The following is a 25,232-nucleotide window of genomic DNA, read 5'->3' on the forward strand; positions in this document are numbered from 1 at the left end:
TGATTTTGCTAGATGTCATCTAAGGTGAGCTGAAATGAAGCGACATGGTCAAGTGAAGATTCGTATGACCGATCTCAACTTGTTAGGGATTGAATTATAGTTATTGTTATTGAAACAGCCTCCTTACCTTTCAAGGTAGAGGTATGATCTGCGTACAGTTTACCCTCTCCAGATCTCACATTATGAGTTTTCACTGGGTATGTTGTATTTTGAATATTTATCGTCTTAGAACAATCTGACATAGTAGTGCGGTGGGGGTATTCTCATTGCAATAGTGTGTAATTTTTCAAATTTATTATAATGTACATGTAACATGATTGCATCATGCAATCTACTATTTCTTTTGTTATTTGAATTGCAGTCGAGTTTTGTTTAAATCTTTTGTTCTTTTATAGGTCAGTTATTCCATTTTAAGAGAGTATATATACACAAGCATGAACTCCAAGATAAAAAAGTTTTGTTTTGCAATCTACTAGCACCATCATTCAATTTTCTTTTCGCGATGCACTTCATACCTTTCACCAACGAAAAACTCACCAAAGTTACTTGCACACATCTCGACTAATTCTTCAGTGCTACCTTATTACCACAGCACAAATACAGGAAGAGATCATTTTGTCTCTGCTGAAATGTGTACCACCGTTCTTTCTATGATCTGGAAGGGGGCACACACATGGTTTTATATTTTTATTGCCCAAATCTCCAGGACCATAAGATGCTTTGGGTCCAAAGTTCTTTTAGTACGAAGTTTAAAACACGAAGAAACACTATTATCCCACAATAACAAAATAAAGCCTCCATAAATAAGCACTGAAATGATAAATGAAGTTCATCAAATATAAGATGGTCTGTACATTCCACTGGTCATGCAATAATAGAAACTCCAAGGCTACGAGCCATCTGCTTTAGCATTTAGAGACATCAACTTTCAAATTTATGGCCAAAACTTATATACTTGAAAGCAAGACACTGATACATTGTGCAAAAACAGCATGCCTAAATCTTTCATTGAAGAAATGCAAATTTTGCCAACATGAGAAACCCCCTCATTACTTCTGAAATTGAACTGAGTAGGAGCCAGTGTTTGGATCTTTAACTGTTTTGAAGTTGTCAACGCTCATACCAAATCGGCCCAAAATGGAATTTCCCATTTCTTTGAGCTTGCCTGCAACATAAAAAAGATGCTTTAGCTTCTTCAGGGTATGTTGATCAAAGATACAAAGTCTTCAATGTACTCAAAATATGAATTTGGGACACAAACTAAACACAAAATTCTGAAACAAATACAAATCAGTAATGAACCACAAAAAAGAAGTGTGCAATGTGCATGATTGACAAGTGCCTATACTCCTTGAAAGTAAAACGGAGAATCGTGATAAACAGAATACCATACACTGTCTCAGATCAAACAGTATTAAAGGTGTTAAACCACAAAACAAACTCCCTTTAGGGAAACATGAGATGATATAATGATTCAGTAGAAAAGAGATCAAATAGTCTGGACCTCAAAGCTAAAAGGCAATCTCACAGAGTCCAGAACAGTAGCTATAGTACATTTAGTACGGAAGTACATTCAGCAGCAGCACACGATTAGAGCAGTAAAGCATACAACATCTGATCTAACTTTGTCCCCCCTTATTGATTCAAGAATGTTAATGAGGCCTCCATAAGAAGACTGGAAAACCAGGCAAAGAACAGTAGCAATCTTTGTATATACATTTCTACATATCCACTTGGCTACTTCCAAGAATGGATAGAAGGTACATAGGATGAACTATTCTGGCAGATAGTTATAAACCACAAAAAAGGCAATTTCTTCAACTGCCGGAAGATGAGTCAAGTGTCAATTCCACCATAGAAAATGAATTGAGAATATCTCCAAATAAAGGAGTACCATGTAGCTGGCAGACAAAACAGACGCCATTAGTCCATTACTACCTATTTTCAAAATGCAGACAAATGAATGATACAAAGATTTAGGAGACTGATTGCTAAAGCATGCAAGTCATGTTCAATCTTCACCAAACAACTAGCCTGAGAAACAACAGGGGATCTCTGAGTGCAAAAACATAGTAGTCCATAACAATGTGAATGACACACTTCTCTATGTAGCTTTTTCTTTTTTGATGAAGAACCACTTCCATATGTAGCTTTTTGCTCTTTATTTCCATAATTAGCCAGAAGTTAGTTAGACACGGAATAGATATCCTTCCCACTCACTAACATAAATAAGTGGGAAGAAGTATCAAACTATTAACAATTCCATAGGAAAGAAGCTTTGCTATTTTATAAAGTTAGATAAGAAAAGAAAATAGAGGACTCGTCCATGTCAAGATAGGAGGTTGTTAAGCTTACCAATCATCTCTTCTTTCATCTTTTCTCGCTTCTCATCAGCTAATGGCTTTAAACGGATCACAGTTCTCCTAGCTTGGTCATGTGAGGGTTCCAATTCCAAGATCTTTGTCATGTCTGCAAGATTTTAAAAAACAACGGGAATAAGAGCAGAAAAAAGAGCCAAAATAGAACTCCAATTTTTTAATATTCACCTATAACATAAACCATTTGAGTGGTGTGCAATTATTACCAGAGGCACATGAGTAACATACAGGGACTCTTTTTGTTTATTCTTTTTCCAACTCAGAGTGTGGGGAAGAGGGAATAAGGAGAAGACATAGGAGAACCTGACCGAAAAAAACAAGATCTCCACCAAGTAGCTAAGTGATGCGAGTATGGATACTAGTTATATGGTGATGCAGCTAAGAAATGCCAATTACAATGACATTGTACTGAACAATCATAATACAATTTCAGAACTCAATGTTTACCAGTAATAGCCTCATCATAGTGTTCAAGCTTTTCATGTGCCTCTGCTCTTCTAACCAGAGCCTTTATATATGTAGGATTTAGTTCTAATGCTTTTGTGCATTCCTTGATAGTCTCGTCATGTTTTCCCTGTAAGTGGAAAAGTACAATAGGTGTCATTAGTAAATGCAACAAAACTCACATATAAACACATTCATATCCTACTAACTACACTGAGAAAAGTATAAAATAAAGATGAGGGAAGAGCAGATGAAGCATCGTCGAAATTGTTTCTAATATAAAGGGAAGGCAGTGTAATATCACCGTGCGAAGTGTTTTTTTTTTGGGAGAACTGTGCAAAGTAAACTTTCAAATTCTTATTTCTGAAATTGAAGGAAAATGATGAGACAACAATTTTTTCTTGTATGCCGCTCACTGGTGAGCAATACAGAAGGATGGGTACCACTCTCGTTCTCTAAGCTACACATCTTGCCACCCTCTGCCTTTACAGTTATTCTTTTGGGTAGGGTGGGTGGGATGGCATGAGTGATCACGCATTGTACTTCCACATTAGAAAAGTAATAAATCTTAAGCAAGAAATTCGATCAGGTTTGAAGTCAATAATTCATCAAGTTGGACCAACATTATAAATATATATTTGATCTTAATTATCAGGCCCAATTAAAGCAAGGTTAAAGGGATTTAGAAGACATGACTAATCTTAGTTTCTTTGTAGCTGGCCAGTATTTCTTTTTGATCAGGTTAAGGTAATTCCATTGGTACCCAGCAACAAGAGTATGTTGGGGAGCATATATAGAATAGTTCTTTACTGGCTGTGTAAAGAGCTCAAGAAATCAAACATGGCTTCCACTAGCCAGTCAGAATTTCCAAATCCAATATATACTAGGGTGACAGGTGTCTTTTGAATGTTCAAATCCACAAGTTCAAGTGATCAGAAAAAGCTGCAAAGTTGATTTTAAGTATTTACTAGTTACCTAACTAAATTGCTATCCTAAAAGCGTTAAGAATCTGAGTGGGACAATGCATATCAATGAAGAGCTATACAATCATGAACAAACAGGTGCTAAATGTAAAGGCTTCTCACAGATTTGGTGAACCATTCTGTAGAAAAGCCTAATCTATCTGCACTCCCAATGCATAGCAGAATTTTGACATTATAAAATCTGATACAGAGTGTACAAAATGCATACGCAGACTTACCAGTTTGGAGAAACAAGCTGCACGATTAGCATGGCATATTGAACGAATTTCAGTACTTGAAGGAATATCTGCTGCAACTTGTAAAGCTAGCTCATATTTTGACAATGCCTCTTCATAAAGCCCATCCTTAAACAATGTATTGCCATCAACTTTTGCATCATTTGCTTGAGCCAAGGCTTTCTGGTTCTCAAAATGAAAGAATAATATCAGTAATTGTTGAGGGTGATTATCTAGTAAGTTCACCAACTAAGAAGGGGAAAAGCATTTAAAAAAAATACAAAAAAATAGAAAAAGGACAGTAGTGATAGTTGAAATGGCAATGGACAAAACCTTAAGACATATTAACAAGAGCAAGAGGGCAAGGCAGATTGCATTCACGCAAATACATTTATCATGAAATTACTAGATGTCGAATGGGAAAAACCAAGAAGGTGTCAAGTATACAATAGTTAACATATTACAGAATCGCAAGACATTCCTAGCAGCAAAACAGATACTGGATATATCAAAAGACTCTTGGAGTTTCATACAGCTTTGTGGTGTAAGGAGAAGATGCTATTATGCAGAGATAAGCCGGGCTACTTGATAGTTTGCCGTTGTCGCTGAGCCACTCAGTTATCATGTAAACATTTGTTAAACCACCTTGGTGTAACATCAATGAAATAAAATTTGACTCATCAAAAGAACAGAATCACTGGTGAGAATTTCAACAAACCGAGAAATCAATTCCTTTATCCTACTCAGTTCGTCTGAGAGACTGTCTCAAGAAACTAAAATATGAATCTAGAATTCGCACGCTTTAAATTCTAATCACCACATTTTTCTCCAATGCACCATTTCAAAGAACCACGATCAGAACCTCAAACTACAACCTTTAATCGAAAAACAATAAAAAACTACCGAACTCAAAATCCTTATCCACAACATACAAGCTGAATAAACTAATCTAAACTTAACTCATTGCAATCAATCTACAATACCAAAGAGCAGCAAAAATGGCAACACAAATAAATCAACAAAAGCAGTGTGAGAGAACAAAATGTATACTTGTAAGCTACTAATTATTAAAGGTTTTGGTAGAATTCAACTAAGTATTAATATTAGTAATAGTATTAGAGAAAGTACCCTCCCCTTCGTCACAAAATAGTTGTCAGGTTTCTTTTTTTTTAGAGTCAATTTGACTAAGTTTCGGAGCTAAATAGAATTAGATTAATTCAACATTTTAAATTAAAATTTGCATTCAAAAACTATATGAAAAGTACTAAATACTGCAATTTTTCTTATATAAATATGGAAATTAAACTCAGGTAAACTTATCTAAACTCGTTGCATTACCTAATAGCAGCGAAAAATAGTACCATGAATAATCAATTAAAAGAAGTGTGAAAGAATAAAATCTATCTCATTCAGTTGTTCCTGATTTTCCTTCAAATCACTATTAGAAGAAGACAGACGCCGTGTTGATCGTAGCATTATGAGATTCCCTATTACTATTTCCATTTTCAGTTTCGTTCAGTTCTGAATAAAAACTAAACTTACCTAAACTCATTGCAATCACTTTACAATACCTAATAGCAGCGAGAATTAGCAACGAATTAATCCAAAAAAGGCGTGAAAGAATAAAACCTAAACTAAGCTAAACTTACCTAAACTCATTGCAATCACTATACAATACCTAACAGCAGCGAAAAATAGCAATACAAATAAATCAAAAAAAAAAAAAAAAGTTGTGAAATAAATTTAAAAAACTACCTCAGTCAGGTGTTCCTAAATAATAAGAAACTCAAAAAAATTATACAAAATATACAAGCTGATTAAACTAAGTTAAACTTATCTAAACAAAGCTGATTTTTTTAATTAATTAATAAAAATGTGAAAGAATAAAACCTAAACAAAGCTAAACTTACCTAAACTCATTGCAATCACTATACAATACCTAACAGCAGCGTAAAATAGCAATACAAATAAATCACCCAAAAAAAAAAAAAAAGTGTGAATTTTTTTTTAAAAAACTACCTCAATCAGCTATTCCTAAATAATAAGAAACTCAAAAAAATTATACAAAATATACAAGCTGATTAAACTAAGTTAAAACTTATCTAAACTAAGCTGATTTTTTTTATTTTTTATTAATTAATAAAAATGTGAGAGAGTAAAACCTTACTCCATTCAGTTGTTCTACAACCTTTAATCGAAAATAAATCAATGACTACGAAACTCAAAAACATTATTCACAATATAAAAGCTGATTAAACTTACCTAAATTCATAGAAATCACTCTACAATACCTAACAGCAGCGAAAAATAGCAACAAAAATAAATCAAAAACATTCACAATATAAAAGCTGATTAAACTAAAATAAATCAACAAAACATTATTCACAATATAAAAGCTGATTAAAATCAACAAAACATTATTCACAATATAAAAGCTGATTAAAATCAACCTGATTCAATTGTTCCTGATTTTCTTCCTTCAAATCAGTATTCGAAGAAGACGACGCCGTATTGATCGTATTATGAGATTCTTTATTATTATTTTTACTTCCATTTTCAGTTTCGTTCAGTTCTGTATCGCTTGCAGTCTGGTATCCATCTGACACGTCACCAGACGAATCCTTCAACGTCGTCGTTTTGGAGTTTGGTTTTGGTTCTTCAGAAGGTACTTGTTCTATCAACACCATTTCTTTCTTCTAGAAGCTTCTTCTTCGTCTTTCAGTCTTGTATTGTATGTGGTGATGACGATGGAGAACTATTAATTTGCTTGAGAATCGAGAAATCTCTACTACTTTTATATATAGGGAAAAGGGTAAAAATGACTTTTAAATTTATTTTGGATCAAAAATACCCTTTTTCAAATATACCTCCGCTTTGACGAAAATTATCCACTAAAATAACTTTAAATTATTTTTTAAACCTACTCCATTATATAAATTTAATTTAATTAAATAATAAGTCATAAGATTCGTTTACTCCCCAATACGTAGGTATGAAGTTTGAGAAAATTGGGATAATAAGGAGATTTTATGAGTTATTATTTAATTAGATTTGGTTTAAATAATAGTACGGGTTTAAAAATTGATTTGGGATTATTTTGGGGATAATTTCCGTCAAGATAAGAGTATATTTGAAAATTTTAAGAATGGGAGGGATATTTTTTACTCAAAATAAGTTCAGAGTATATTTTTAGCTCTTTTTTCAAAATAGAAGGGTATTTTTGACCCTTTTCCCCTTCTATATATGCGTGTAGGCGGGGAATCTAACGACACCGTTTTTCATGTTATTGATATGAGAAAAATGACAAATATTGTCCTTTGTTTTCGGTAACCAAGTTCAAAATAGTCCCTAAGTATTTGATATATATATATTTATCAAACCCTTTTATTAAATTAAATTTAATAGAGTGTGAAAGTAGAAAATATTTAACGGAACTCACATTTAGAAGTATTGCCGTTTATGTCATTTTTTGGTCTCTTTAAGAGTTTTGTCACTTTGTGTAATCTTTTGAGGTGCAATTTTTGAACTTTGAGAATTTTTTAGTGTTTCTTGTTAATATATTTTTTTCACACTTCCGGGTAAATTTAACAGCTGAGTTTGGTAAATATTTGAGCGAGACCAAAAGTTCTCAATTTTGATAAATTTAAAGGACAAAAACTACTGAGGTGATACTTAAGGGACTATTTTAAACCTATTATCGAAGATGAGACACCAAAAGTTTCTTCGCTTCTTCTAGAAGTCTTCTCTGTGAAAGAAAGGGTATTTGGAGAATGATGGAGAATTAATTTGCTTGTGAATCGAGAAATCTCTATACGCCTATAAAATGCGTAATAAGTGTAAAATGTATTTAAAAAACGTACGTATTAAGAAATTAATAATGCAATGTGAAATTTACTAAATTACCCTTATATAATAAAAATAAGTTATTTTTTTTTCTTGATTATAGCATACACAAGTAGTAATCCTTTTGACATTGGAAATCGAAGAATACCAAGTTACAATGTGACTTTTTCAATCATCATTTAGATGTTACTTTAACTTGTAAGTTTTTGTCTACGGGTAAAATTGAAAAAAACTAGCCAATTCTTGATTTTCTAAAGTGACACTTATTGTGGGATAATTTTTTTTTAGCTAAGGTGACACTTATTATGGAACGGAGGGATTACTATTTTATATGACTGTAAGCAAGGAACCTAACGACGTCGTTTGCATGTTACTGATATGAGAAAATGGTCCTTTATCTTTGGTAACGGGTTCAAAATGGTCCCTTAAGTGTTACTTAGAGTAATTTTTATCTCTGTCTGATATTTATCAAACTCTGACTATGAAATTTAATTGGAACTGTAACAACAACAACATACACAATATAATTTTATCAGGAGAGGCCTGGAAAGGATAGAATATACACAAACTTTATTCGTATCTTGGGAGGTAGGGAGACTGTTTTCGATAAACCCTTGAGGAGACTGTTTCTGATAACCCTTGGCTACGAAGGTGCTTGGAGAATGATGGAGAAATAAATTTGCTTGTAGGCAGGGAATCTAACGACGCCGTTTGCATGTTACTGATATGAGACAAGAGGTGGTCCTCTATCTTCGGTAACGGGTTCGAAATAGTCCCTTAAATATTACTTGAGTAATTTTAATCCTGTAAATTTATCAAAAGTGAACCGCTTTAATCCCCGTTTATATTACCAAACTCTGATTATTAAATCTAATCGGAACAGTGACCGTAGAAAATATTTAATGGGAACAAATTCTGCAGTTTATGTTATTTTTGGTCTCTTTTAAGACTCTGGTGCAACTTCTTGAAGTGCAATTTCAGTTATTTTTTATCTATATTTTTGTGGTTGGTGTAGTTTTTTATTTTGTGATTTCTAGAATTTGAGAATTTTTCTAGTGTTTTTAATTAATACTCCCTCCGTCCCAAAAAGATTATCTTAATTTGACTTGACATAAAATTTAAGAAATAAAGGAAGACTTTTGAAAATGAAAAAATTCAAACAATTAGATATTTGTGTGTTTACGTAAATCATCTCATAAAGTTAAATGGTGTTTAAATATAGAAAAAGTCGATCTTTTAGGAAGACTAAAAGGAAAAGAAAAGGCAATCTTTTGAAACGGAGGGAGTATTTTTTTCGCATTTCCAGTTTAATTTAACAATCAAAGTCCTATAAATATTTGAGAAGACAAAAAATGCATATTTTTGTCAAATTTAAAGGATCAAAACTGCTCAAGTGAATCGAGAAAGCTCTATTTTATATGGCTGTAATAAGGAAGTCAACGACGCCGTTTTACGGTTTAAGAATCTGCCTATCTGGTCCGAGCTAATCTGCCGATAGAAAGTCAGATATGTATTATTAGATACTTATCGTTTCCTATATTGTGTTCTCCTTTACTTTTACTATAAAATAGAAAAGAAATCTTTATTATTCCAAGCAAAAAGAAACTTTATTTGATTAATAAAATATTTTACTATTTGCAAATAATGAGATTTAGTTTTACAATACTGATTTGGCCATCAGTATCTGCGAATACTTACATTAAATATTAAAAATATTGATGAAATATTTTGTATTACTCACTTTAATGACTATTAGAATTGAAATTATAGCTTTCGCTTATAAATCTTCAAACAAGTAAAATTCATGGACAAACATACTTAAATAATATAAATAAACTTACTCGTTACTTTTATTTTTCATTCGATGTTTGGTACACACATTGGAGGGCTGGATTAAATCCGAATTCGCCTTTGAGAAGTTCTAGTTTAGAAGGCAAAAACGCTCTCTAATGAAGGCGATTTCATATTTGAACAAGCTCGGTAGAGATTCGATTAAAGATGAAAGTCACTACCAACTATTTATAATTTTGTTGGTCTTTCGGTCTTAAGAGTGTAGTCGTAAGTGAGATTACATTGGGTATGTTGTTGTTGTAGTGTAGTCGTAAATGGAGGGGAAAAGTAAATAATATTACAAACTAATCAATTTAAATTTATTATTCTTTTCCTAATATTTCCTATGATGTGTTATACTAGAATAAAATTATAGTAGTAAGTACCAAACGTAACTTTCGACAAATCCGAGTTTATGCAGGAATAGGGCAACAACAAAATCCCACTTCTAAAAGGTTTATGTTAAATAGTATATCTATAAATACACAAGAATAGGTTAATTACTTCATTAATCCTATCATTGAAATTTTAACTCACAAAGCTTCCCTAAAATTTCTCCATCATGGCAAAAACCAGGTTTTTACGTCCACTGTTCATTTTTTTCCTTAGCTTTTCAACCTTAGTAATTTCTTCATCTTCTTATAATCCAATTAATATCAACACCATAGATAATCTTCCAAACACATTATTGAAAAAAGGCTATGTTTCAATGTCAATTATTCTTGAAAATACCATAAATCGTCTTATTTCTTCTTCTCCTAACACTACAAATTTCACCATATTTTGTCCTACTGAAAGAGCTTTTCTAAACATATTTCCAAAATATCAAGACCCTCCTTATAGATTAATTCAATATCATGTTGTCCCTTTGAAATTAAATAAAAATATTCTCGAAACTTATTATCCTAGAAGGTCCAAGCTAAAAACCCTACTCCCTGACCACAATATTATTACTACTACGTTGCCTTATTTCGAAATAGTTTCTATTAACAACGTTGATATCGCCGAATGGGACGTATACAATGATGGACGTGTGATTGTGCATGGAGTTGATGAATTTTTTGATCCAGCATTAGAGATATTATTTTATCCTAATAATCGCGACGTTGATAGTTCTTCAGGCATGGAGAAGAAAATTGAAGAGATGAGATATGGTTTTACGTTTGGAGATTATGTTGATTATTGGATTAAAAATCCTCAATTGATGGTTCAACTAATTTGGCTAATTTTGGAAGTGGGATTTCTAATCATAGGTCTTTGTTATATCGTGCATTGTTGTGTTTTGCAGGCTGAAGATTATATGGATGATAATAACGAGGATGATACATATGTTGTGCTCGAGGAGGATGAGATCAAAGTTGCATTACTTGCTTAGGCTTACTTTAATTAGATTAGATTAAGTTTTGTAACGTTCTCTTTTAGACCTTTTTTTTTTGTTTGTATGTTGAGTTGAATTATTGATATGCTATTATTCTTTTTTATGTTATCTGTCAATCTATTACAACCCTCCTCCCTTATTTGGGCAATGAATGATTAAATGTTAGTAGTTAATAAGAAACGAGAATGGTGTGTTTAATTATTCCATACTTCTATTAGTGCATGTGTAGATTTAAAATCTTCGTATTTTCTGTTTAAAAAACGAAAATTTAAACCTTAGCTAAGAAAGCAATATACATATGACGAAGTGCACAAATATACACTTGGAAAAATAGTTTGTCCACAAAAAATGTATAATTATTATTCAGTTTTCTAATTTGAAGTCTTTGAGTATTGATTTGAATGTGTTAAGATTCATATATGATCAATCTCAACTTATATGATACTAAGGCGTAGTTATTGATCAACACAAATTCATATATAATCCATCTCAAATTAGTTGATACTAAGGCATACTTATTGATATTGTTGTTGGGACCACGATCTATATGCTCTTAAAGTAAAATAATCCCTCTTCACTATTAATCACCACATAATTATTCATTCATTATTAATCACCATATAGCAATCCCTTTATTATTCACTATGCACAATCCATGCATAACTAGTATGTGAACCAAACAACCCCTTGGTTAATCTTGCACTATTAGACATTTCTTTGAAGTACCATAAACATGCATTGACACAAGACTTGAAGAAAATATAAGTGATACCAAAATGGATTCTGAAAGATGACTGAAAATTTTCTCATCAGCTTCAAATGTATGACATGATTGACTAAATACTGGTTCTTGCATTTTATTCACTTACTTGCAAGACAATTGAATATTAATCATCTACTAAGAATGCTGCTGACCCTTTAAACTTTGCTTTCCAAGACAATAACTATGCTACTACCATAATGAATAAGGGCACATACTACAATCACCCAGAACGCTAATTTTTCTGCATCGTTCCAATTTTATCTAAAAGAACACTAGAATACTAATGAATCTACCAAAAATTTCCAGCGATTGCTTCCAGAAAATGGATCGTCAAAGAATATCCAAGTCTCCGTAAAAATTAGTATACTGACTTAAGATCTCTTGGGCATTGGCAATATGATTGATGTAATCAAGTCCTGAACAAATTTGATGAAACCTGTAAAAGAAACTTCATATCAGTGTAGGGCCATGAGATAGACAAATTATCATACAACTCGCACAACTGAATCAATTCGACGTGCAAGGGATCAGAGGGGAAATTTTGATAAAAAATTTAGTCTAGAACAGCATAAATCCCAAACTTTTGGCATCCAAGTTTCATGATTCATTGTTCTGAAAAAAACTGGATAACTTGAGTCCCAACTCTGCACTAAAACTACTTCAACTGAGAATGAAACACTGGCAAAATAAAACAAAAATCTGTAGGACAAATAAGCTTTATTACACCTTGAACATGAAGATAGCATCTCGATATTCACATTTGCCTATTCTACTCCATCCCAAACTACTTGACCTACTTCCCCTTTCCTTTTTATGTAATGATGGTGTTTGGGTCAGCTACCGGTTATCTTGATTATTCTACTGGATACCTACTATCTCCTACCAAAACAGGTACTTCTTTTACTGCTTTTTTTGGTCTACCCAAAAGCCTGACATCTTAAGTAAAAATGAATTACCCCCCTGCGGAGGTACAAGCTTGTCTATGGGTTCAGCAGAAGCCAGTAGCTTTGGCCCAGATTCTGTATTTGTCTTTAAAATTCATTCAATACGTATACATGATTTCTCCAGAACCCATTAAGCTATCTTTTTAGAATACAGAACCCATAAGCTCAAAATCCTAGCTCCACCTCAGCCCCAACCCCCAATTCAGATGAAAATATGTAGAAACTATTTTTGTTATTTCAAAGCTTATCACAACACTTATACACTTTTTTTTATTGCTAAAGGTATACAACATCCTTTCACATTTCAAACTGCCTTTTTAGACATTTCTCTACCAAACTCAATATAATTACATTCAAGCATTAAAATCTTAGTAATGACACAAATCAAACTAAGTCATACAGATTGAGATGGATGGATAAATACTTCAAGAAAGATATAGATGAACTTGTTTGCACATGTTGTCTAAAGGAGTAAAATAAAACATGACTAAACCTTTTTAAGGAAAGGAAAAATACCTTTAGATGGTGTGGCATGATTTTTATATCGAACGGCACATGAAGCCAAGCCTCGGGTGGATAGTACAAGAAGTTCTCGGGCTTACTAGTATAGATATCTGCATATTGATGAATGTGGTAAGCGAATGCAGACTCCTGACCAGTGTCGGTGAGGAACGTGGCTCCGAACGATTTATTGAACATTCCCTTCATGTTGTATCGAGTCTTTTGTCTCTCTTCATTCAGCTCCCTAAGAAGAGACTTGTATCCTTCACTTGTCACGCTGCTGGTTACAGTCGCATGAAGCCTACCAAGAAGTTCTTGTATTATGTGAAATTTCGCCTGAATGTGGAGAGAAGGAAAGAAAATAAAGCTAGTTAGTAACAAAACGCAGTTTCAAAAAGAAGTTAGTAACAAAACGGATATATCAGATGGCAAGAAACAATCTGCATTAAGAGTAAAATGGTTTATATAATGTGTGGATAATGTAAGCCTATTTACAAGTTACCTTTTTGCAAAAAAAGATAATGTGAGCCTATTTACTGCCAACACCTTCTGATGAGACATGTGACCAAATGAAAGCAAGTCATCAATACATCAAGAAAGTGCTTTGTTAAACTGTTTGAAGCAGTCAAATGGGCGGGTTGTGCTGAACTTGGGTGGGTTAAAAATGCACTGAGTTAATAAATGGGTGGGTCCTACTTGGGCTGAAATGGGTTGGGCTAAAATGGGCTAAAATGCAGGTTATAACCCAACCCGCCCAATTGTTACTAAGTTTATTTCGTTGTTTGTTCTTTTATAACTTTTATAATTGTTGTTGTTATTAAAGATCTATATAACATATTAAACAAAAAAAAAAAACTTTTGAGAATATTTTGACAAGGTTTCTATGGGTCAATTTGGGCTACATATCAGCTCAATTTTTAGATGGGCTAAAATTGGCTGAGCTGATAATTTGTGGGGGTGGGGGGTGGGGGGGGGGGGTGGGGTTGGTCAATGCTCGAGTGGGTTGGGCGAATCATGTTTTTATGGGCTAATTTTGCCGCCCCTACATATGGCCAAACATAAGCAAGTCACCAATACATCAAGAAAATTCTGTGTTAAACTCGTTTGAAGCAGTTTATGAAGCAAACTTATGTCCTAATTAAACAATCTGCTTAGACAGTAGGCAGTTCGTTTCAGTAGAGTGCAGGACAAGTCAATGGGAATAGCTGGTGATCTCTCTAATGAGACAATAGCCCAAGGAAACTTACATGTTGAGAAATTAAATTGCTAAGCACTACAATGATGAGCATGCCTACTAAGTGCAAAATTAGGGAAGAAACAAGAATAATAGTACGGTTTAGGAAGGTATGGGTATTTCATACAGATATTCCAAATTACATATAAAACCTTCTAAACTTCAATGTAGCCACAGTAAAATACCTATATCACAGGAAATGTAGGAATAACAGAATTAAATAATCAAGTCACATGTAACACAACAACAACATACCCAGTGAACATGCAGTTTCAAGTCACATATAACACATGCAATCAAAATCAGAACCTTTCTTGCAGCACATTTCATATAATTTCATAATTGAACATGCAGTTTCAAGTAAATGATGGAAGACTATCAAGTTATACCTGTTCAAATCTGTAAGTATCATCATTCTGAATCATGATCTCATTCTGGAAACAACAAAAGACAACAGGAGTCAACTAAAATTTTGATCAACAAAAGAGGGAATAATATAGGACATTTTGAGTTACCAATTTCAAAAATAAAATAAAAAATATAGGACATTTTGACAAAGGAAAGAGGGGGGAAAAAAAAGAGAGAGAGAACATACACAACCTCCCTCTGGCCATAGATTTTGCAACGATGTGTTGATAAGGATTGCAACAACTGAAGCATTTTATTGCACCATACGGTGTGCTCTGGTGGTCAATGAAGTGGGTGCAAACATTGGAGACTAGAGTTCAAATTCCAAGAGACAAAAAAACTAGGTGATTTTTTCTCATATGTCTAAGCCATGGTGGACAGGATTACAGGTATATGTGGTGGTGGGAATTGTAAGTATCCAGTGGAATATTCGAGGTGCATGCAAGCTGACCCAAACACCATCGCTTTAAACAACATAAATAACTGAAGCATTTTATTGAAAGCAATCCAGATTTCCAGTCACTATACCTGCGGTTTAAACTAATAATACCTCATGATGTACATAAAAAATATGTGTCATATGACATCAAGAGTTTGAATTTCAACAATTTTTGCAACCAACGAGCAGAGACAAGGATTTCTTGGTCGAAAACCAATTAACTTTATAGCTAAATAGAGGTGGTTTTTTAATATTAAATTCACATATTTATAAGCTATATAAGGAGTACCACAAGTCACATTTTTTAATGATTAAAGTTATGTAGCAAATCAGTTTGAAAATAATGATACAAGAAAATTCTTCAAATCCGCAAATAGTAATAGGACATGATATAAAATGGTACAGATGGAGACTACGACAAAAATAGAAATAGGTGTACCATAAACAGAATAAAAACAAAAAGAAAGCATACCTTCAATTCATGGATGATGGCAGCAGTCCGCCACCCCGCTTTTGAAGGTCCTCTGAGATCACTAAAGAGGTGATCCCCAAAATATATCACCTGAAGTTTCATAAGAGTAATGTAATGAAAGAGGTAGAAAAATGAAAATGGATATATACACAGAAACGATAAGGTCTGTCTAAGTTGACTTGTCAAACTCGCATATAACAGAATACAAAGTTTCCTTGCCATGAAAAAGCTGTAGTATCTAGTTAAGCATACCTCTGGACCCTTCCACTTTGTAATCTCCAAGAATGCTTTAAGGCATCCATGGTAGTAAATTTTACCGGGCAAGAAAGCATCAACTTTTGTAAAAGCCAACGTGTCCTTCTCCACATCATAACAGCTGCATAAACATCCAATAAATACAATGAGGGCAATATTGTATGTGATAATAGCATGAGACAGTTAGCCTTAAGAGGAGGGTATTAACGGAAAATGTTTTATATAGTGACTTTAGACTTAGAAGAGGACTTGATACATACTTAACAACCAAATCAAAATTATTTAAAAAATAAAAATGAAAATGAAATAAAAAAAAAGGAAAAAAGCTAAGAATCTTTTTGATAGTGGGTAGGGATGGCATAGTTGGAACCAATGTTAAACGCTAAGGAAAATTTGACAGAGAACTTAATGGGTAGAGAACCAAACCGAAATGGATGGTCAGATTTGTAAAAGTCTGGCTTGTTTGCTTTAGCAATTACGACATCAAAAAGTTCCTTCCAGGAGTCTTGCTGACCCAAAGAATCCTAACGAAATATATACCAAAAAGAAAAGGTGTCAAGTCGGAGAATTCATTTTACTTCCAGACTGATAGAACAAAGTAACAATTCACAATACAATCAAAACAGACACGAAAAGAAAGATACAAGTATCAAACTGTATTCCCGAAGGAAAAATGAGGTTATGCTCATCCTCAACACCAAAATCTTGATTAATCTAATACTATTAATGCCCATAACTGCAAACTACAAGAAGTGGTCATATAGTGTGCACTTCGTTTAAAAGATAGAACTTGGGCCTAACTCGGCACCAAAAGCTAGCTAGTGGTGAGAATTGACCAAGACTATGTAAGTCATTACAACTCGTGACCGTGGTGTCTGGGCCTGCTTTGCACGCACCTCGACTAATCTCACGGGTACCTGCTACCTCCCCCGAGCACGGTCTTTGGGTAACTCTATCCACCAAGGCTTGGACAGATGGGAAGAAACATAGTGATTTTCGCCTCCGCTGGAAATAGAACCTGAGACCTTATGGTTTTCAACTAACTTCATTGACCGCTAGGCTATGAATCTTCCAGTTGTCAAGTAATTCCAAAAAAAAAAAAAAAGAAAGAGGATACCAGCACACTAACTAATTTCCACCACCAATTCCCGGCTCCTTTTTGCACTCCGTAGTCCACTTACGGAACTAGAATTAAATCGCCAACAAAAAACAACAATGTTTCAGCTAGTTGAGGTCAAAATATTTCAGTGCAAGGAGTGATCTTATCTTCTCAATTTACATGCCACGGACAAACACAAACTTATGAACATAATCTGCTGATGTCACATGTAAACTACAATGGTAATGAAGTTCCAAGAAAAGTGTAGCTGAGCATAAAAATTATCCAAGGAAGGGTACAATTGCAGATAAAGAAAATTAGCGATCCACATTAAGAAAAACAATTACTGTGATTTTATTTTACTTGAAAATACCTGCAACATAAAGCGCATCCCTCCATCCACAAAATAAAAGGGAGAGTTAGTCAACAAGAAAAGTTTCTTTCCCTTATCCTTTAGCATCCTTAGAAAGCGTAGTAGCTGATCCTGAAGAGTTAAGTGCGAAAATTAGGTCTAGAAGGTGAAAGTTCTGAAAGTTGTGAAATGTACAGAGCAACTGTGGTAATACCTACATTCTTTACAAGGTATCTGGGGGGATCAGCAAGAATTCCTCTGTGAACTAAGCCGCTATTATGAACGTACTGTATCGCTCGATTCACATCTTCATATACATAACGAGCATCAAATTCCAATTTAGCATCAACAAAATGTTGCACAATGTCAGCAATAAGGCATGCCTGCAAAAAGAAAGAAAATAAAGAGAACCCAAGAGGTCAGAAAGTCACCAATAAAAATCTTCAACAACATATCTAATTGTATTCTTTTACTTCATTTAAAGACAGCATTCTCAAAGAGAGGAGATTCATTAAACATCCTATTACTCTGTAAAGTTTTGTTTGTTACACCACAAAGCCATAAGGTACGACTACCCAAGAGTCCAAGATAAATGGCTCTAGTCTTGGATCTGGTAACCATTTACCTTATATTTGATCTTGTACACCTATTTGCATCATAATGCTTGCTTATCCTTAGGCTATTCTACCATCATCCATGTCTTAGTGTCCAGCAGTGCCTTCATTACTTGATTCATAGCTTCTATTCATTTGGGATCTGTTACAACTTCATCATATGTCTAAGCCTCCACATGCTGAAAGTGCCTTCAGACAATATCATAAGCCTTGTGCAAAGTGGTCATATCCCATGTATCTTCTCATAGGATACAAGTTTTCTTCTCATTGATAATGGCTAAGACAGTCTCTGGCCAAACAGGTAGCCTGCTTTCCCTTGAGGACCTCCTGACAGCTGCATTATCACTCTCTATTCTGACATTTGCATTGTCAGGCTCATTTTCCTCATCATTCCCCTCCCCTCTTTGATCCTAAACCTCAAAGTGCCACCATGTGTTGTAACTAATATAATTAAAAATGGCTAGTCTTGGAACCAAAGTAACCATCTTTAGAAATGTGACAACACTTCATCCATAAAGAAAAATGAGATACTAAAGATATGGGATGAATAGAGTACAATATTATCCCCTTTTGCTTTTATGTGAAAACAAAAACGTATCTTCTAATAAAAGCCAGTTGATCGTACAACTAACACATACATCAGATGGCCTAAACCAAATCAAAGAGCTGAACTATGAGCATTAAAACGGTTTTTAACAGTCCAATTGAAAACTAACCAAGTCGGTATTGGAGGGGAACACTTGGTCAAAAAATGACTTGATGCAATTATTTCAAGAGGAAAGCGACAATTTCAGACATGGCTGCTGCAACATACAGCAAATAGTCGCATTCCCATACTGCATAGCTAGTTTCTAAAACATGTCAGTCCTTGATGTTCTTTAGTTTATTAAACATTTGTCACCAATATTTTTCGTGATTTGAAGATCCATGCAACTAAAACATAATACATATACATGCCTAATGACTGCAATTTTGTTAACTATTGTCAATTGAATTCTTCAACGCGTTAAAAAGCCAAAGTTAAATGGAGAACTGTCAAATGCAAAAAAAATATTAGAGATCAATAAATTAAGAAACTAACCTCACTAAAACAGAAGAAATCCATCAAAGGAACTAGTTCTCTTGCTTGATCACGGCCAATATGTCTTGTACCATACATCTCATCTATTTCCTTCCGGCTGAGCTGCAAGTGAGCATCACATTATCAACTATTAGATGCTTTTGGGTGTTAAACTTTTTTTTGATACATAGGACAAATCAACTAGCAAGGCATCCAACTTCGAAGAGAGACCCAATATTGAAGAAGGCATTCACATCTGGTAAAGACTCCCCCCCCGCGGGAGGGTGATATAATCCTTATCTTTCGTGGCCCAACATCAATAGAATACTTACTACATCCCTAAAAATATGACGCCTTCAGCCTCTCGCTACCAAACATCAGTTATCCCCAAAGAATACAAGCGGTTTTATCCATTTAACGAAATAAATAACTAGATAAATAAGGTATTCCCAATAATTTCCACAAAAGAAATAAAAAACACAACATAATAGAGAGCTTCCTGAACTTCACCTTGCGCCTGCCATAGTAGCATCCATCAAGCTCAATTGACCCAAAAAAGTCCAACTTCATAAGACACCCCTTCGACTTGTCATAGTATAACCCTCTGATAGGAAAACTATTATCATATTTGAAGTCCAAGCAAGTATCAGGATATTTGAACTGAAGCACAAATAAAACAAGAGAGCAATCCATCATAACCCTGCATGTTCTTTTCTTTAAGTTTATTCTTGGAATAGTTACCACAAGGAAATAGTACAAAAACACACCTCATTAACCAGATGCTCTTTTGCAAGATCGTAAATCAAGCTTTGTAAATTGGGCGAGTAGTGCGCCAACGTGTAATCATAGTCGAATCCATAGACTTGTATTTTGTCCAAGCGCACGTTCTTATTAACGTATACACCTAATAATAAACATTATCAGCCACCTAAATTCACTCCAGTCCTTAAATAGTACTCCCTCCATCCCAATTTATGTGGTACACTTTCTTTTTTAGTCTATCCTCAAAAAAAAAAGTCACATTTCTATAATTAGAAACAATTTAACTTTAAAATTACCATTTTGCCCTTAACGAGATGATTTCTAGCCACACAAATAGCAATTACTTATTTTAGAACACAAATTTCAAAAGTCTTTCATTCATTCTTAAACTCTATGCCCAGTCAAGCGCCTTCACGTAAATTGGAACGGAGGGAGTAGTAGAAGTTCGCATAGAAGGTTAAATGCACTTCAGAATGACAGAAGAAAACGTGGGTACCTTTAGGATTCATTTTGGGCATTTGTTTCAACGCATCAGGAATCTTTAGAAACTTCTCCCTCGCAGCATTGTATTCTTCCCTAATTTTCGTGATTTCTTCCTCAGAAAGTGAATCATTTGCATTTGCTAACAGTTTTTCTTGGTCTTCAAACTTCACCACTTTCTCTTCTGAAGACGCTATATTACTATAACGAAAAGAAGTGCCTCCTACAAACCCTGCATTACCAAGAAATACTGCTAGTTAGGTTTTCCGGTACTTACAAATCCAACACAACATGAAAAACATCTTTCAACAAACGCAAAACAAAGGAGAAAACAAGTACCTTCTTTACATCCATAATGAGAAAATCTCGTCCTCTGCAGCAAAATTTGGTACTATTAGTGACACTATCAAAAGGGAATTCATATCTATGATTCAAATGATAATACACAAACACCTACAAAGACGTACATACATACACAAGCTTATATAGGTACATCAGGGGCATATGTTTGTAAAAAGGTATCTATGCAAAAATCGACATAATATATAAGCTAGACAGGTACTTAGCAATAGAATTTACAACCAAAGTGACACCAGTGGCTGAAATGCAGATTAAAACATAAATTACCACAAAGACATCTATACATAGACAAGATTATACAGGTACAAGGTAACATTTGTACATAAGAAGCATCAACAGATAACCCGACACAATATAACAAGGTACCAAAGCTCATGCTGTGAAATCAAATTGCTACCGTAGCATAGCCAGGAAAAAAGAAAAAATTGCTACCATCACTGACACCTATCAAAAGGGTATCCTTATCCTCTGATTACACACAATAAAACCACAAAGGAAACTATAGATACACAAGAGATAGGTGTCCAAAGTGCATGTGTTTACAAAATAATTTGTTACACAAATGCACAAAATATATAAAGAAGACATGTATGAAAAGCTCGTCTTATGCATTTAAATTGCTTCCACTAAAATCCAAGCCAAAAAAATGCCACCATCAGTGACACCTACCAAAAGGGTATCCATATCTATGATTGAAATGCTGATTTAAAACAAAAAGAAGGGCACTAAACAAAATACAAATACACAAGACTATAGGTGTATGAAGTACTATGAACTTCAGATATTTATAAATAAGCATTTGTTACACAAACCCACAAAAATATATAAACAAGACATTTATAAAAGCTCGTCCTTTTGCAATAAAATTGCTACAAAGAATTGCCTAGCAAAATTAAAAAAATGCAACCATCACCATGCTATGAAATAAAACTGCAACAACTAATAATCAAGGAAAAAGGATTTGCTACTATCAGTGAACCTATCAAAGGAGCACTCTTATCCTCTGATTTCACACAATAAAACCACAAAGGAAACTACAGATACACAAGATTATAGGGGTCCGAAGTGCATATGTTTACAAATAAGCATTTGTTACACAAACCCACAAAATATTTAAACAAGATATGTATAAAAACTTGTCTTACACAACTAAATAGCTACCACTAAAAGCCAAGCCAAAAACAAATGCTACCATCAGTGACGCCTATTAAAAAAAAGGGTATTCATATCTACAATTGAACTGCTGATTTTAAACAAAAAAGAGCATTAAAGAAACTATAAATACAAAATATTATAGGCGTATGAAGTCCTATGAACGGCATATGTTTATAAACCCGCATTGCTACACAAACCAACAAAATATATAAACAAGATACGTATAAAGAGCTCGTCTTAAATATTTAAATTGCTAACACTAGAAACCAGTAAAAGTAAAACAATAAATGCTACCATCAGTGACTCCTACCAAAAGGGTATTTATATCTATGATTGAAATGCTGAATTAAAACCCATAAAGAAGGGCAATAAACAAAATCTAAATACACAAGATTATAGGTGTATGAAATCCTATGAACTTCATATGTTTATAAATAAGCATTTGTTTACGCAAACCCACAAAAATATATAAACAAGACCTGTATAAAAGCTCGTCTTACGCAATTAAATTGCTATCACTAAAAACGACGCCAAGAAAATGCCACCATCAGTGACACCTATCAAAAGGGTATCCATAGCTATGATTAAAATACTGGATTTAAAACCCAAAAAGGGGCACTAAACAAAATATAAATACACAAGACCATAGGGGTATGAAGTCCAATGAACTGCATATGTCTATAAACACACATTTGTTACACCAACCCACAAAACTATATAAAGAAGACTCATTTTGCAATAAAATCGCAACCACGAATAACCAAGCAAAATAAAAGAAAATGCTACCATTACTGACACTCATCAAAAAAGGGTATTTATATCTATGATTGAAATGCTGATTTAAGACCCCCAAAAAAAGGGCAAAACAAAATATAAATACACAATATTATAGGTGTATGAAGTCCTATGAACTGAATATGTGTATAAATAAGCATTTGTTACACAAACCCACCAAATATATAAACAGGAAATGTACAAAAGCTCGCTTTACACAATTAAATTGCAAACACTAAATAAAAAGCCAAGAAAATGCTACATCACTGACGCGTATTTTTTAAACCCAAAAAAGTGCAGCAAACAAAATATAATACACAAGATTATAGAGGTATGAAGTCTAATGAACTACAATATGTTTATAAATAACCATTTGTTACACAAACCCACAAAAAATACAAACAAAGACGTTTATGAAAGCTCGTCTTACGCAATTAAATTGCTACCACTAAAAACCAAGCCAAAAAAAAAAAAAAAAAAGAGATTATTCATATCTATGATTGAAATGCTGATTTTAAACCCAAAAAAAAAAAAAAAGCACTAAAGAAAATAAACATACACAAGATTATAGGAGTTTGAGCTCCATAAATAAATCCACATTTGTTACCTATATTGCCCGGACTCTTTGAAAATGTCGATGGGTGCGTGTCGGACCCTCCCAAAGTAGCCATTTTTGGAGAGTCCGAGTAATTAGTTTGTTACACATACTCACAAAATATATAAACAAGACACTTACAAAAGCTAGGCTTACACAATTAAATTGCTACCGCTAAAAATCAAGCCAAAAGAATACCACCATCAGTGAGGCCTATCGAAAGGGTATTCACATCTATGATTGAATATAGTTCAAGATTATAATTTAAAGGAGTATGAAGTGCACAAAACCTAGAAACAATCTAGATGGGACATATTCAAACAGTATGAAGTGCTACCATCAGTGACACCTATCAAAAGGGTATTCATATCTATGATCAAAAGCTGATATTAAAGCAAAAAGGGGCACTAAAGAACATATAGTAGATACACAATATACACACGACATGAATAAAAACTCATCTTACACAATATACAGTAGAAAATACCACCATCGGTGACACCAGTGGCGGAGCCAGGATTTTCACTAAGGGGGTTCAAAATATAAAAAAGTAAACATACCAAGAAATCAAAAGGGGTATAACACCTACTATATATGCATAAAAAAATAATTTTAACCATGTATAAACAGTGTTTTTTTTCAGCCAAGGGGCTATCAAAAGGGTATTCATATCTATGGTTGCAATGCTGATTTAAGGCAGACCAAACAAAATATACATAAACAAGATTATAGGAGTACAAATATATAGATAGGACATGAATAAAAATCATCTTAAGCAATTAAATTGCTAACACTAAGCCGAAAAAAAAAATGCTACCATAGTGAAACCTATCACAAAAGGGTATACATATCTATATGACTAAAAAAATGGTGATTTAAAACAAAACAAGGGCATTAAAGAAAATATACATACAATATATAGAGAGACAGATGTAAAAAAAAAAAAAAAAAAAAAAAAAAAACTTACAAGAAGAGAAGAACGAAAGGGGATGATGAGCTTGCGAAGGGTTATTGCCATTACAAAGATGGCACTTCTTGACCAGAATAATAGAAGGTGAAAAATCTTATAATACTAGTACTAAATATTATATTTGAGAAAATGAAGTGTGGAAATTTGATGGTGTTTTTTCTGAATAGTAGGCCCCATGGTACATTTTGCAACTAACAGGACATGTTGTGACGTATTAACCAATAACACGTTTCCCTAAGTAGTTGCAGAGGAAGAAAAGTCTGGTGACCTTTGTGGTTTGTGCACATGAGATATTATTAAAAGTTGGAAATTTTATCATTTGACATGTTTTTGTCCTTTTTATAAAAGGTGGGGACATGAAGGGTCTTTTTCCTTTGTTATACGGTCATAACTCTCTATAATGACACCCGCGTTTAACATCATCTCTTTATAACAATCAAATTTTTTTGGAATCAAATTTTTATATTATATTTTACTTCTTTATTTTACTTCTTTATAATAGCAATAATTAACTTTATAATAGTACTCTCTTTCTCTTTATAAAATTACCCCTATAAAACAACTATCTTTTTTTTGATAATATAATAATTAATCATCTTTATACAACAACAACAACAATAATTAGCCATCTTTAGAATGTCTATGATTACCAATAATAAATGTAGAGATTTTGACAAAATATTTGATGATTTAATACACTATTTATGACAAAAAAAATCATATATATTCATCATTAAACGATCTTCCTTCCTCATACAAAGGGTGATTAAGCTTAAAATTTGACAATTAAAAATAAAAATTAGATTTTATGTATTTTTTTTGCCTATAACAGCGAAGTATTATTTAAATGTCAATGTTATTACAGGTGTATAATAGCTATTTTCTATAACAGCTGAATTTTTTTTAGATCCGATGATGCTGTTA

The 25,232-nt window shown here is 33.4% G+C and overlaps 3 protein-coding genes across 4 annotated transcripts; 1 reads left to right on the top strand and 2 right to left on the bottom strand.

Annotated features, from left to right (window-relative positions):
- Positions 1-781: 781 nt before the first annotated feature.
- LOC132039954 (uncharacterized) lies at positions 782-6,808 on the bottom strand. The gene is made up of 5 exons (XM_059430518.1): positions 6,471-6,808; positions 4,024-4,203; positions 2,826-2,952; positions 2,356-2,469; positions 782-1,165 (listed from the first exon to the last, which is right to left on the bottom strand). Exons 1-5 carry the CDS (start codon positions 6,705-6,707, stop codon positions 1,050-1,052), a joined length of 774 nt encoding a protein of 257 aa, XP_059286501.1. The 5' UTR covers positions 6,708-6,808; the 3' UTR covers positions 782-1,049.
- Positions 6,809-10,134: 3,326 nt separating this feature from the next.
- LOC132041119 (putative fasciclin-like arabinogalactan protein 20) lies at positions 10,135-11,225 on the top strand. Its single transcript, XM_059431913.1, has one exon. It carries the CDS (start codon positions 10,256-10,258, stop codon positions 11,066-11,068), a length of 813 nt encoding a protein of 270 aa, XP_059287896.1. The 5' UTR covers positions 10,135-10,255; the 3' UTR covers positions 11,069-11,225.
- Positions 11,226-11,862: 637 nt separating this feature from the next.
- LOC132039924 (uncharacterized) lies at positions 11,863-24,356 on the bottom strand. Of its 2 annotated transcripts, XM_059430483.1 has the most exons (14): positions 24,306-24,356; positions 20,794-20,827; positions 20,471-20,686; positions 19,980-20,116; positions 19,723-19,872; positions 19,234-19,335; positions 17,757-17,921; positions 17,560-17,670; positions 16,514-16,611; positions 16,085-16,208; positions 15,833-15,922; positions 14,903-14,947; positions 13,295-13,615; positions 11,863-12,270 (listed from the first exon to the last, which is right to left on the bottom strand). In XM_059430483.1, exons 1-14 carry the CDS (start codon positions 24,354-24,356, stop codon positions 12,244-12,246), a joined length of 1,671 nt encoding a protein of 556 aa, XP_059286466.1. In that variant the 3' UTR covers positions 11,863-12,243. The 2 variants fall into 2 exon arrangements, with proteins under 2 accessions (XP_059286466.1, XP_059286467.1); XM_059430484.1 differs by lacking the exon at positions 24,306-24,356 and having other exon boundaries at positions 20,471-20,690; positions 20,789-20,807.
- Positions 24,357-25,232: the final 876 nt, after the last annotated feature.

Source organism: Lycium ferocissimum, chromosome 12 (genome assembly GCF_029784015.1).
Source record: "Lycium ferocissimum isolate CSIRO_LF1 chromosome 12, AGI_CSIRO_Lferr_CH_V1, whole genome shotgun sequence".
NCBI lineage: Eukaryota > Viridiplantae > Streptophyta > Magnoliopsida > Solanales > Solanaceae > Lycium > Lycium ferocissimum.

Coding starts and splice junctions, on each gene's coding strand:
- LOC132039924 (XM_059430483.1), bottom strand. CDS start 24,356: ATGGCAATAACCCTTCGCAAGCTCATCATCCCCTTTCGTTCTTCTCTT. Junction 20,117..20,470: donor GCCCAAAATGAATCCTAAAG/GTACCCACGTTT, acceptor GTTTATTATTAG/GTGTATACGTTAATAAGAAC. Junction 19,873..19,979: donor AAGAGCATCTGGTTAATGAG/GTGTGTTTTTGT, acceptor TTTGTGCTTCAG/TTCAAATATCCTGATACTTG.
- LOC132039954 (XM_059430518.1), bottom strand. CDS start 6,707: ATGGTGTTGATAGAACAAGTACCTTCTGAAGAACCAAAACCAAACTCC. Junction 4,204..6,470: donor ATCAGGAACAATTGAATCAG/GTTGATTTTAAT, acceptor TTTGAGAACCAG/AAAGCCTTGGCTCAAGCAAA. Junction 2,953..4,023: donor CAGCTTGTTTCTCCAAACTG/GTAAGTCTGCGT, acceptor TTCCACTTACAG/GGAAAACATGACGAGACTAT.
- LOC132041119 (XM_059431913.1), top strand. CDS start 10,256: ATGGCAAAAACCAGGTTTTTACGTCCACTGTTCATTTTTTTCCTTAGC.